At 56.9% G+C, this 13069-nt stretch overlaps 1 protein-coding gene across 1 annotated transcript in view; it reads right to left on the bottom strand.

Moving 5' to 3' along the window:
* Positions 1 to 13069, bottom strand: part of COL27A1 (collagen type XXVII alpha 1 chain) — a 144170-nt gene that overhangs the window by 41850 nt on the left and 89251 nt on the right. Inside the window, exons 27-34 of the mRNA XM_024762185.1 lie at positions 11936 to 11989; positions 11660 to 11713; positions 8149 to 8202; positions 2801 to 2854; positions 2221 to 2265; positions 2091 to 2135; positions 1744 to 1797; positions 579 to 632 (exon numbers count right to left, since the gene is read on the bottom strand). Coding sequence (XP_024617953.1) covers positions 579 to 632; positions 1744 to 1797; positions 2091 to 2135; positions 2221 to 2265; positions 2801 to 2854; positions 8149 to 8202; positions 11660 to 11713; positions 11936 to 11989 — 414 coding nt within the window. The remainder of the gene's footprint in view (positions 1 to 578; positions 633 to 1743; positions 1798 to 2090; positions 2136 to 2220; positions 2266 to 2800; positions 2855 to 8148; positions 8203 to 11659; positions 11714 to 11935; positions 11990 to 13069) is intronic.

Here is a 13069-nt window from a genome sequence, read left to right as displayed (position 1 = left end):
AGCATGCGGAGGAAAATTTCATGATTCACGTAACAACGGAGGAGGAAGCCAATGGACGCTGCATTCAGGGCCAAGGGATTCCTGCCCTTCTCTCTGCAGCTGGGCCAGGATGACAAGGGCGGGAGGGATCCTGAGTTACCACCATTGGCATGGCTGCAGCCCCTGCATAAACCCTGGGGCTGTTTTCTCCTCTGGGTGAGGCACGGGTGTCTGAGGCCCCTTCCAAGCTCCTCGCTGCATGACCTTAAGGGGACTGCTTCTGCAGTCAAATCTCTGTGTCGGCGTGAAATCCCAGCAGGGTCGGGGCAGGGGGCATTGCTGCTCTCCATGGTGCCGAAAAAGAGGCACCGCCAACCCCCATGCCGGTCCTGGCACAGCTGCATCCCACCCGCTGCCCCTGGGATTGGGAGCCCAGCCCCTCACCCTACGGCGTCATGGTGGATCTACCCTCTCTGCCAGGGCCTCTCGCCATCAGTCTCTGCAGTACACAGGACAGGGGCCCTGGAGGAGGACGGCCGGGAGGGGCTGATTACCTCCCCAGCAGCACCACGGGACGAACAAGGGTCCTCCGCACTCACCTTGGGTCCCATCTCTCCTGGAGGGCCAATTGGCCCCTGGGGTCCCTGAGGGCCCTGGAAGATAGACAGAGACACAGACAGTTGGGAGAAGCCAGCCTGGGCCCTCTTTGGGGTCTAAGGCTCAATAATGCAGTCTGGAGGGGCGGGTGAGGGAGAGAACCCGTAGAATCCGGGACTCTGCAGCCCAGGCCCTCACCCACCCCTCACTGAGGGTCCTGGTGCCTGCAGCTCTCCCCGCAGCCCCCGTCCAGCGCACTCGCACCAACCCCTCCACCTCTTCTCCTAGTCACCTACCTAAGACCCAGGGCAGCCTCCCCTGCTCAGAAGCCTTTGGGCTCCCAAGCTTTGCTCACTCTGTCCCCTCTGCCTGGAATGACCTTTCACCCACTCACTCTTGGTCAGTCCATTGTTCAAAAGGGCGTCTACCTGAGCTTCCAGACGTGGGGCTACAGCGCGGCCTCCAGTCCTCCCCCTGCCCCACCCAGATTCCTCCTCCTGGGCCCCGAGACTGTGCTCTCCTCTCCACCACTAGAAGCACCCTCCACAGCCTCCTCACAGGGCTCCCCAACACACGGGATGTCCTCCCAAACCCACCCTTCCCGTGAGATCTTCTGCAGGGCTCCTCTGTTTCAAACCTCTCAATAGCTCACTATTGCCGTTGGGACAAACAGCAAACTCCATCCGGAGCTTCGGGTGACTGGCCCCTGCGACCTCTTCCTGCCTTCCCTGAGGTCCAGCTCTCTTCACTCTGGGCACGCTGGACTCCGCAGTGCCCACTCAGCGTGTTAGTTTATTCTCATGTTGCCCTCCCTCCTTCGGAGACCTGAAGGACTCCGTTCCGTCCGCTTCTCACTGTGCTAAACACTCTACACACATCTTATTTCATCCTCACAACAGGGTGTAAAGGTAGGAACAATTATTCCCATCTTACTGGCATGAAAACTGAGGCTGGAAGGCAAGGGAGCTTAGACTCAACGCAGAGCTCCTGACCTCCCTGGCCAGTGCTCTCTCCCTGACCCGCCCCCGGGGCGGTAGAGCCCCAGCACTGTCCCTCTCCAGCCCCTCTCCTTGTCTGACTGCAGGACCCACACCCCCGGGTGGGTGACCCAGCTGAGACCAGCCTGCCAGGGGCAAAGATGCAAAGAGAGAGGGCAAGGGCACTTACCGGTTCTCCTGGGAGGCCCTTGGTACCTGGGGGGCCGGAGGGACCTGGGATGCCCTGCAGGGACAAACAAAGGTGACCTTAGTCCCTCTATGTCCTTCTCTACCCTGCCTGTCCCCTGGGTCTCCGTCAAGCTGTCGTAGCAAATGAGGGTCCGACCCCACCCTCTGCCCTGTGACAGATGGGAGACTGAGTTCCAGAGGGGAGGAGACATACTGGAGAGTCCTCAGGGCAGGAGTGGGCAGCTAGAACTTTCGGGATTTCCACAACAGGATGGGAACTTGGCTAAAGAGGCTATTTTCTCCCCGCCAAGTCCCACGGAGAGAATTTCATGAACCGGTGCTACTTACAGGAAAGCCTCGTGTGCCCAGGTGCCCTCGCTCGCCAGCCACGCCCTGGAAGCACATTTGGGGTTTGTTAGAAGCATGTATGACAAAGCAGGGAGTGGGGAGAGGGGCTGGCAGCCTTGGCCTGACATACCTGCTGCCCAGGCTGGCCTGGTCTGCCCTGTAGTCCTGCGGGGCCCTGCAGGAAGCAAAGCATGAGGTTGGGAGAGGGTGCTGGGGAGGACCCTTCACGGAGAAGGGACACCCGCTCCCACAGGAGATATAAGGAACCCATGGGGTCATGGCATCCACCCCCTCCCCAGTGTGCAGACGGGAAAACTCAGGGGAGTGGCTCGCCATAGTCACCAGGTGCTCTGGGCCGAGAACCAAGGACCCCCGGGTCCTGAAGGGGTCAGAAGCAGTCTCGGCTCTCAGGGGCCCGCGAGGGGCTTGGGGGTCAGAGGCCATGCGTGATTCCTCCTCACTCTGTCTCATTCATGTGCTTTTTCTCTCTCAGTCTGATCGCTCATTCTCCCTTCCCTGCCCTCATGCTGGGGGCTTGCCAGCATCAGGAAGAGTGGCCGGATGAGCTCTCAGGAACGTGCCCTGCAGCCTCTCTGGGATGCCCTGCTGTCCCAAAGGGGTCTGTCACTGAGGAGGCTGTGAGCCGGGGTTCCTGGGTTCCTGACCCAGCGCGGGAGGTGAGAGGAAGGGAAGGCCACGGGGGTCGGTACCTTCAGACCCTTGGACCCCTGCTCCCCAGCTGGTCCATCTGGTCCTCGGGGTCCCTGGAATAGGAAAAAGGGACTAGCACAGTGGACAGTAGGGGTCTCCCTTGGGCTGGGAACCAGGAGGGCGGGGCTGCCCAGAGCCCTGCACAAGCGGGGGGCTCCCTCCACCTCGCACTTCCTGTGCACCCCCACCCTCAGGTGGGTCACCCAGTGCAGTGTGCCTGCTGAGATGGCTCTGCGCAGGGCGTAACATGGGTGGACTTGGCTAGGGGACCTACCGTCCTGGAGTGGGGCTGGTGGTGCATTTAAACCCTGTTTAAAGAAACCCTGGGGCTCAGCCAGCCAACCCATTCCACGGACGCAGAAACTGAGGGCAGAACCAAGAGACAAGTGGCCAAGTCCCCACAACCAGGTCTTCAGACTGCTGTCGCCTGCTCTTCCCAGAGCACACGTGGGGCAGAAGCAGTTTGTGGACCACAGCCCTTAGGGGAAACTGGCAGAGGACGGACGACCTGGGGAGGGTCTACACATGGCCAGATATGTGGAACAGCCCCCTCTCCAGCCAGATGTGCAGCTAATCTGGCCCAGCTCACATGAGGAGGGGGCAAGGACAGGGCGGCTGTTCCCTGGAGTTCTGGGTTCAGGTCTGACCTCTGAGACAGGATTCTTGGTCTTTTGAGAACTCAGAGGCCCCTGGGGCAGGCAGAATCCCCTCTTCCCCGCACTGCACAGATGGTAACACTGAGGCCCTGCAAGGGAAGTGATTTGTCCAAGGTCCCTTAGCACATTGGCAGCTGGTATTCCCTCCAGGGTTCTACCCACTGCCCCCTATGTCCCCTCCATGGGCCTCCCAGAGAGACACAGATGGGATGGGGTCCCCTGGGGTCCACCATGGAGAACAGTGTGGTGTTTGTTCTGCAGGGGGCCAGAGAGGCCGTGTTGGGGAGACAAAGAGGATCCTGTGAAGGAGGCTGACCCGCCCCAGCCTGGGAGCGAGGGGACCAGGCACACAAGGGGGCCAGGGAAGCGTCTGGGCATAGGGGATATGAGGGATGAGAAAAAGCAACATGGAGAAATCATTTAAATATTGAACAAGGAAATTTTCAATTAATAGTTGAACCAGAAAAAGTGACAACTCTTCTTACAGCTGCTTCAGCTCGACGCTGCAGCCTTAAATAGCACCACATTGATGAAATCACCCTGGGCCAGGAGACCATGGGCTGGGAGTCTTTGTGCCCAGTGTCTCAGGCCCTGGCCCAGAATCTATTAGGGGTCCAGCACTAGGCACAGTGCTGCTCAGGAAATGCTGTGTCTCAGGGACAAGTGGCTGCTCCTTGCTGAGCCTCAGTTATCCCATCTCTGAAATGGGGACGAGAAATCTCCCCGTCAAGGCAGGAGGAGATAATGCACACGGGCAGCTCAGCACCCGGCATGTAGTAAGCGCTCAGAATATCTGGTTCCTCCAGAGGGGGCTGCAGGCTCCCCAGGGGCAGGGGCGCAGAGCAACGGCCTGGCAAACCTGGATTCATTCCCTTCCTCGTAATAGGCAGCTTATACGAGGCTCAGAATTTTCACGGGTTCAAGATGAGGTTTGATTAGAAGGTGTGGGTGCAAGTCCTGGTTTTGCTACCGACTTGCTGTGTGACCCCAGGAAAGCCCCTTCCTCTCCCTGGGCCTCAGTCTCAGATGGACACTGTCAGAACACGTGTTAGACTTACCGCCCCTGACTCATGGACAGGGGCCTGGTGGAGACGGACACAGGTTAGGATGTAGGGCATCCCAGGTCACGAGAGCCGGGACAGAAGCTGAGCTGATGGTGGGCATCCGGGCCCTCCTGAGAGATGGCTTCTGGCCCCTGACCTCTGTCTCTACCTGAGGCATTAATCCTCCTGGAAAGGGACAGCTCTGGGAGTGGAGCGGAGGCCCAGAGGTGTCAAGGGCTTGGCCTGAATCACACGGCACCCTGTTTCTCCTGGGAATCAAAGCCTCGCTGGGAGGAAGGTTATGAGATCTATAATAATAGTAATAACAGCGACAACAGCAGCAGTAGCAGTAATAGTGAAAGCTATTTTCCTCATTTAACAAATAAGGAAATAGCCTATGGTTGCCCTGCTAGTATGTGGAGAAGCCAGAGTTTGAATGCAAGTCAGCCAGAGGCCCATTTTTTTCCCACCACTACCTGTCACTATTTTTCAGTGTGGGAGTGAGCTCCCTGTCACAGGGGGTATGCAGGTCAGGGCCAGGACATGGTGTTAGAGGAGACAATATCTAAAATCCCTCTTACCTGGGAGACTCTGCTATCCCCCGGACCACCAGAGAGCTCAGGTAGAAGCTGGGGCTGGCTGGGGGGAAACAGGATTAACCTTTCCTCCCTGGAAGGAGGAGGAGGCAAAGGGGCCCCAGTCACTCTCCCTCCCCAGCTCCGCTGTGCAGGGAGAGGCACGAGGGCAGTGCACAGCCTAACCCTTGCTCTGGGCCACTCTGCAGCTCGTCCTCTGTCCTGTGGGTGCCTCAGTCCTGCCCCCTCCTTCCCCAAATGAACACGGGCCAGCCCACCCTGCTGGAGGCAGGTCTGGGTTTCTGTCAGAGCCACAGGTCTGTTCTCTTGTAGCCACTCCCCGGGAAGATGTTTGCAGTCACAGCCGGGGCTGCCTCCCAGCCAGGTTGGGCATCTGGCTTGGCTGGGAGGAGCCCCAGGGGACAGCAAATCTGGCCAATCGCAGCTCTTGTGAAAAAGGGATGGAAAGGGAGTGAACGTGTGCCCAGCCCTTGCTACATACCGCTGCCCTTCCAGGTGCTTACCACTCGAGGTGCTGGCAAAGGGATTCTATCCCCACAGCCATCCAAAGAGGTCGGTTCTGTTGCCAACCCATCTTATAGAGGAAACACTGGGGCCTCAGAGAGGGCGAATTGACTGCCCGAGGTCAGGGGAGGAGCTGGGATTCAAGGCCAGGTCTGCCGAGCTCTTAAGTCCCACTCACAGGAGCAGAGTTCAGTGTCAGGCACCTGGATCACAGAATCCTCACGACTCCCTCAAAGTGGGTTTTGGAGGGAGATAGCGGAGTCTCCCGGGTAAGAGGGCTTTTAGACATTGTCTTCTCCAACACCCTGCCCCGGGCTCTAATCTGCACACCCCCTGTGACAGGGAGCTCACTCCCACACTGATAAACAATGACAGGTAGTGGTGGAAAAAACTGGGCATTCAGCTGACTTGGGTTCAAAGTCTGGTTCCTTCCAACTTGCTCCTAATGTCATCCACCAAGCCTTATAGAGGTTAAGAAACTGGCCTGAGGTCCCAGAGCTGGTAACTGGGAAGGCTGAGACTTGCTGCTATGCCTGTGTGACCCCATAGCCCCAGCTCTTCGTGGCCCATGGACCCAGACCCTGGTCAACAGCTCTACCAAGAGCTGAGGGTCTGGGGCCCCATCCTGGCCCTGGCCTCGACCCCTTAGTGCTCGTTCTTCCCAGGGCAGGGGGCTGGGGGCAGTGGGCTGGGCAGCAGGGCCCGTCCTGCACATGGGCAGAAAAGCAGGCAGGGCCTTGCAGACCTCCAAGCTCATTTCCCACAGCACACTCGGGGAAACTGAGGCCTGGAGATCAACAAGGCCTTGCTATGGTCCCAGGGCAAGCCAGGAGCTGCACAGGGGGCCTGCCCAGAACTGAGGTCTTTCACAGGCTCAGCGGGTGCCTCTCTAGTCCCCCCACCGCCGCCCCGCTCAGTGACCCCATCTGTGAAGTGGCCAAAGGTGGCCTGTCAGGCAGGGGACCCAGGGGGTGGGTCCCACAGGTTTTGCATTCCTGCCAAACCCAGCAGGGGGCAGGGCTCATGTTCCTGAAGCTCCCCTTCCAGCCCCGGAGACTTTGATGTGGTTGGGAGCCTGGGTTTCCTCAAGCAGGAGATACATTCTTCAAGCCACCACCGGGAAGGGTGGTCCGACGGTTGTGAGGGGCTCAGTGAGTTGATGGAGGCCTGAGCCTCTGCATCTGGCAGGCTGTGCGGGGCAGGGCCTGGGCCAGCACAGCTCCGCCTCCAGCCAACCTGGCTTCCCGGGCAGGAGGGAATGTGCAGAGGGTCAGGGTGCAACCCGGCTGCCAAAGGGTCTCGGCTACTCGCAGAGACCAGGACATGGCACTGGGAGGGGTCCTGCCAGGCCAGGGGAATGCCTCTAAGGCTCGCCTCTCCGAGGCAGACTGCTCAGAGCACCTCGTTCAGGGGAAATTTTTAAACTACTTGAAATTCAGCCAAGAAGAGAATAATCATCTCGGATCACCTGGTATGAGCTTGAATATCAGGCCTGGGCTGCCTGGGCCACTGTGCCATCTTGTTTCCTTCTCACAAGGCTGCCTGGCCTGGCACCTGGACACCCACTGGGGGCAGGAAACCACTCCATCTGCCCTCCCCGCCTTCAGTATGCGAAAGAATCAGATCCCCTGGGTTCAAATCACAGTTCTGCCACTTTCTACCTGTGCAACCTGAGGCAGGTGACTTAACCTCTCTGTGCCTTAACTTTCCTTATCTGTAAAATGGGAATTAAGAATAGCACCTACATTATAGGGCAGTGCTGAAGAGTAGCTGAGTCAATGTACGTGATAGTGCTTGGCACAGAGTAAGTACTAGTGATTACCTCTAGCTACCGTGCTCGGGGCCAGCCCTGCATAAAACCCTCTGCGGCTCCCCACTACCCTGGGAACATAGCCCATAGGCTTAGCTGTGGTGTTTGAGGCCCTGCTTGGCTTGACACCTGCTAATTCTTGCTCTTATCCCTCTCTCCTGCCCCTCTGTTGAACCAGTGGGCAATCCCTAAACATGCTGTTCCTTCTCACCTTAAGGCTTTCCCTCTGCCTGGAACCGGGCATCAGCTCAAGCATCACCCTCTCCTTGAAGCCTTCCCTGGTACCCTGGTCAGGCGAGGTGCCTCCTCCAGGCTCCCAAGCTGCCTGTGGTTCCACCATCGATGTGCTAATGACCCTGTACTGTCTGTTTGACCTACTTGATTGAGCCATGAAGCCAGGCAAGGGTCCTGCCTGTCCTGTTCTTGTGATATCTACAGAGCCTCCAACAGTGGCCGGCCCATAGCAGGTGCTAAATAAATTGTAGGTGAATGAATGCATGAGCAAACACATGAATGGTCAAAGCATCGGCACCACAGAGCCCCTCTGTTCCTGCTGGATGGCAAGGCGTGGTGCTCAGAAATGGGCTGGGAAAGATGGGTGAGGGTCCCACACGGAGAGCCAGGCCTGCGAGGAGGCTGGTGCTGTGAAAGTCACAGATCTCAGGGCTGGGCGGAGGGCAAGGACCAAGAGGGGTCTCTCCAGCGGGTGTCCGCCCCCGGGGGCTGGGCCACACTTACCCGGCGTCCCTTTGCTCCCCTCATGCCCAGCGGGCCTCGAGATCCTGGAGGACCCTGTGGGGAGGAGAAAGAGTCTGGAGAAGGCCCCTTTTAGGGAGCAAGTACAACACCGAAGGCTAGGCCTGCAGCCTCAAACAGGCGCTGTTCAGGAGCGGCCACTCCCGAGCCCAGCAGCTCCAGATGGAAGGACTGGGCTTAGTGGGAAGATCTGTCCCCCAAGAGAAGCAGTGGACGTGCTGCCACCTTGAGCAGGAGTCAGCGCCTGGGGATCCAGCAGCAGGGAGAAGGCATCCTGGATGGATAAGCCGCTTCCTTCTTTATCTCAAAATCAACAACCGGCAGCTATGAGGACATTCCTGACCCAAATCTCCAACTCCCACTTCCCCTTTTCTCTCTCCATCAGCAAGAAGAATATGGGGTCCCAAGTTCTGTCCCCCCACCCTGACCTTGAATATTACCTGCAAGCATCCAGAAGGGTCTGCCCAGGGCAGGAAGAGCCAGGGTGAGGTTGGGTGGAGAAGGGGGTGGGGGAGGCAAAGAGAAGGGAGCAGGGCCTGGCCCAGGGAAGACGCCCCTGCCAGGGTTATCTCAGTTTGGTGAAGGAATGACAAGAAGAGACAGGGAGGGAGGGAATGAAAAAACAGGGCTGGTTTTGTTCTTTGAATTCCCAGCACCTGGCCCAGGGCGGGCCGATGACAGGAATTAAGGGAAGGACTGAAGAGGACAGAGGATAGGAAGGGAGAGAAAGAAGGTGAAGAGAGGTGAAGGTGAAGAAGGTGAAGAGAGATGAAGAAGGTGAAGAAACCGCCTCGCTGCCTGGCTTCTCTCCCCAGGTTCCAGCCCCCAGCTACACACGTCAAGCTGTGTCTTAGCCGCATGGCTGGCCAAGGACCCCTCCAACAGCTGCAGGAGCCTCCCAGCTCCGCGGGATTCTCAGACTGGGCGTGCTCCTTTTACAAGAAAAGACGGCCTCATCCCCCCCTCCGAATACCAGGGAGAGGCCCAGCTCAGTTTGGGGCCTCAGGAAAAACTCCTCTTTCTGCTCCCATTTCTCTCTTCCCAGGGCCTCAGGGGGCGCAGACCTTTCAACTGCTAAAGGGCTGATGTGAGGCGCTGGGTCCCAACCTGATCCCTTGTCAGTAGAGCAAGCAGGGTGTGGACCCGGGCTTGGCCCCCTAAAAAGACAGATCTGCCTCCCGGGTGAGGGAGAACATGACGACTGGGTGAGAATGGACCATTTTATAGAGGGATCTCAGACTGCAGAAGGCATGCAATGCGTCACTGGGAAATGTCAGGAGCCAAGTCTCAGCTCAGAGGCAGTAGTGTAGAGAGCACACTGTTTCACCAGAGAACTAGGTTCAAACCCTGACTCTGCCACCTACTAATTCTGTGACCTTTGGCAAGTGACTTAAACTCTTCAGGCCTCAGTTTCATCATCTATAAAATGGGTATAAGAAGAGTCCCTGACTCCTAGAGTTGCTAGGAAGATGAAATGACCTGGAAGGTCCTCAGTAAAGGGTTGCTGTCAGCTCTCTCAAAGGGAGAGGAGGTCAGAAACTGGTGGTCCCAGGACCTGACTGTTCCCCTCCAAATAATGGAGATAATAACCTTGGCTGACCTCAGTGGACCGTAGGAGAACATGGATGTTAAAGTGATTGGAAAAGTGGAAAATGCCCATCAGACGTGAACGGTATCATCAGAAATGTCACTTTCATAGTAACAGTCTTACTAATAATAGTGGTAATTATCATATCTAACAAATAGTAATGGCAATTATTTTTGTTACCATTCATTAAGCACTTGGTATATGCAGGTAGCTTGCTAAGCATTACATCATGCACGGTATCATTCATTTCTCACAACAATCTCATAGTGAAGGTGGTATTATGCTGACTCAGATGGGGAAACTGAGGCTCAGAGACGCCATAAATGTTGCCAACAATCACACAGCTAGTAAAGGGGGAGCCAGAATTTGACTCACATGTGTCTGATTCTGAAGCTTTCTGGACCTCCGTGCTATCCTGCTTTCCCCAGTGGCACTGGGGGCAGCTGGCTGTCCGAAAGGAGCCCCAAGAGATCCAAGGGCCCAGCCCCACACTGCAACAGAGGAGGGTCAATGGCAACCTTGGGATCTGAAAACGGCAGCTCACTGTTTGATTTCACTAAGTCGGAGCCAAACCATTGAACAGATGGAAGCACTGAGGAAATGGAATGGGGAGGAGGTTGGACACGGGAGGAAGAAAGCCTAGAGGGAGGCTCAGGGAGCCTGAGGTCCGGGGGCACAGCTAGAATTGGATGATAGACCCCTAGCATCCTTGTTCTCTGGCTTCGGCCCTACCCTGGGCACTTAGCACTGTCTGGCACATAGTAGGTGCTCAGTAAAAGTCTGTTAATGAGTGAGAGGACTAGACAGTGAGAATCTTAAGAGCAGGATCTATTTTGTATCATTTTTGCAACTCCAGGACTGAGCATGGGCACAGCACGCGGCAGGTGCACAGAAAAGTGTGGGAACTGAGTTGGCCTTGCTTCCCTAAGTGGCTCAGAGAACTGGTATGGACGCACTTCCCTTGGATTCAAACCATCGAAGGCTCCCGTTCCTTCCTTCCTCAGACCCCAGGGAGCCCCTCAGTCTAGCCTGTGAAGGCACCTGAACTCATCACCCTCCAGGCTTGCCCCGGGATCCTGCCTGTGCCGGTCCCCCTCCCACCTGCCTGAAGCCCACCCCCCCATCCCCTCGCCCCAGAGTGGGCTCCCAGCCTTGAGCCTCAGCCTTGGCCAAAGTGAGTGCCCTGCCCCAATTCCCTCCGTCCTCCACCAGCAGAGGTGGAGGGACCAGAAGCTCCATGTGCTCAGGGTGAGAGCCACCCAGCCCCCAACCCTACCTCACCCTCGGGGGAGTAGGAGGGACCCCTGAATCTGGGTGCTCCTGGCCACACCCTCCCCCCAGCCCCCCGCCTCTCCCACCTCCCCGCTTTGGGATCCTCGGGAATATCCCTGGTGCCTCAGTCATCATGAGAAGCGCAGGAGCCCTGTATCCTTGGCCCTTCATTTCCCACTTTCTTCCCTGCTTTCTCCATAGCATCTGTCACTTATTTACTGGCTTCTCTCTCTGCCACGCCAGAATACGAGCTCCTAAAGGGCAGGGACAGCGTTCTGCCTTGTTGACGGCAGCTCCTGGAGCGGCACATGGGACACAGTATTTCCTGAGTGGATGAACAAAGCAACAGAGGTGCCAATGACCATGACACTCCCTTGCAATGACCATCCCTATGTGATGAACATTAGCTGCCTGGTTTCGTTTCACCCATGCAATCACACTATCACGACCATGGTTATTTCATCTATTTTTCATATGAGCAAAATTTAGGTGCAGAGTTCAATGATCTGCCCTGACAATACAGCCGGGGAGTTGGGGAGCTGGAATTCCCGGTCTGTCTGACTTTGAGACCTGGACTCCTCACCATGACTCGACAGTGGGTTTGAGCTCAGGGAACATGAGGGCTTTGCTTACCATAGGTCCAGGCTCCCCGGGGGTCCCAACGCCACCTGGAGTTCCAGGATGACCCTACCAAGAAAGAGATGAAAAAGAAGGAATCAGCTCTGGAAAGTGCCTCTTCCTTCTGCAGTACTGCCTCGGCCGTGGCTCAGCCCCAGCCCAGGGCCTCCTGGAAGGTAAAGGAGCCAGTCGTCGTGAACGCCTTGGGTACGCGGACGCAGGCAGAGGAGAGCAGAGCTGTCACCGCGGCTGTGACAGGAGAGGGCAAGGGGATGCAGACTTGCTCCTTACCATCGACCCCTTGGGTCCGGGCGCGCCTGGGGGTCCCATCATGCCCCGGTCACCCTGTGATGGAGACAGCAATTCAGGGAGGTCACGGCAGTGGGGTGGCTCTATGGGGGGAGGGTGCAGAGGGCACTCCAGAGACTAGGTAGGTGCAGGGACTTGTCCAAGGTCTATAGCCACATCACCCAGGGTGGTGACAGGGGGAGGGGGGAGTCCTGAGATTTCAGTCAGCAGACGCCAAGAACCCCAGCAAGTCCTAGGAGGCCTCAGCATCCACTGTGGTGTGCCACACACACGGTGGGCTTCCCTTGGGCAGGGCTGGTCCAGATCAAGGATGTGCTAAACACATCATCCCCTTTGACCCTGGCCCACGTTCTGTGGTCCTCATTAGGCCTGGCATCCCCTGGGCTGGGCTTGCTAAGGCAGAGATGGCAATATAAGGCATTTCTTTTATTCTCCCCACCCCCTGCTCCAACCCAGATAAGATGCTGGAGAATCAGAGATGCAACTTAGTCTCTCTTGACCAATCCAGACAGATCGGGCAGAGATGGCAGGTGTAGCAGACAGAGCTATGGCCGGAAGGCAGCGGCTCTGGGTTTGGATCCTGGCTCTATTTGTGTGAAGCCCTCTTTCTTGTATTCGCACAGCCAGCAAACATTTCTTGAGCATCTACTATGTGCCTGGCATGATATGCTAGACCCTGAAGACACGATGGTGGGTAGAAACAGACAGACCTTGCTCACACGGAGTGAGACAGAGTGTTACGAGGAGACTGACACAAATCACCAAAACAGATGCAAACTGGGGTAAGTGAAGGGAGGGAGTGGGTCTTGGTGCTAAGGTGTTTCACTAGGGGATCTGACCCCCCGAGTGCAGGGGTGTGGTGGGGAAGGCTTCCCTCAGAATGCTGAAGGATAACTGAGAGTCATCTAGGCAAAGATAGGGGATTGGGAAGGGTGTACCTGGCCAGGGGAACGGCATGGGTAATGGTTTGCAGGTGAGGAGGGACATGGAACATTCGAGCAACAAAAGAAGGCCAGAGATGGCTTTGATATTGCACTGAAGTTATCAAAGATGTTACCATGGAGGCAACAGGGTGAAGGTTACACAGGGCCTTTCTGTGCTATTTTTTGCAACTTC

The sequence above is a fragment of the Neophocaena asiaeorientalis genome, unplaced genomic scaffold (genome assembly GCF_003031525.2).
Source record: "Neophocaena asiaeorientalis asiaeorientalis breed wild unplaced genomic scaffold, Neophocaena_asiaeorientalis_V1.1 scaffold78, whole genome shotgun sequence".
NCBI classification, from domain to species: Eukaryota; Metazoa; Chordata; class Mammalia; order Artiodactyla; family Phocoenidae; genus Neophocaena; species Neophocaena asiaeorientalis.
Note: the sequence above shows the minus strand (reverse complement) of the source record. Positions and strands in the feature narration are given on the sequence as shown.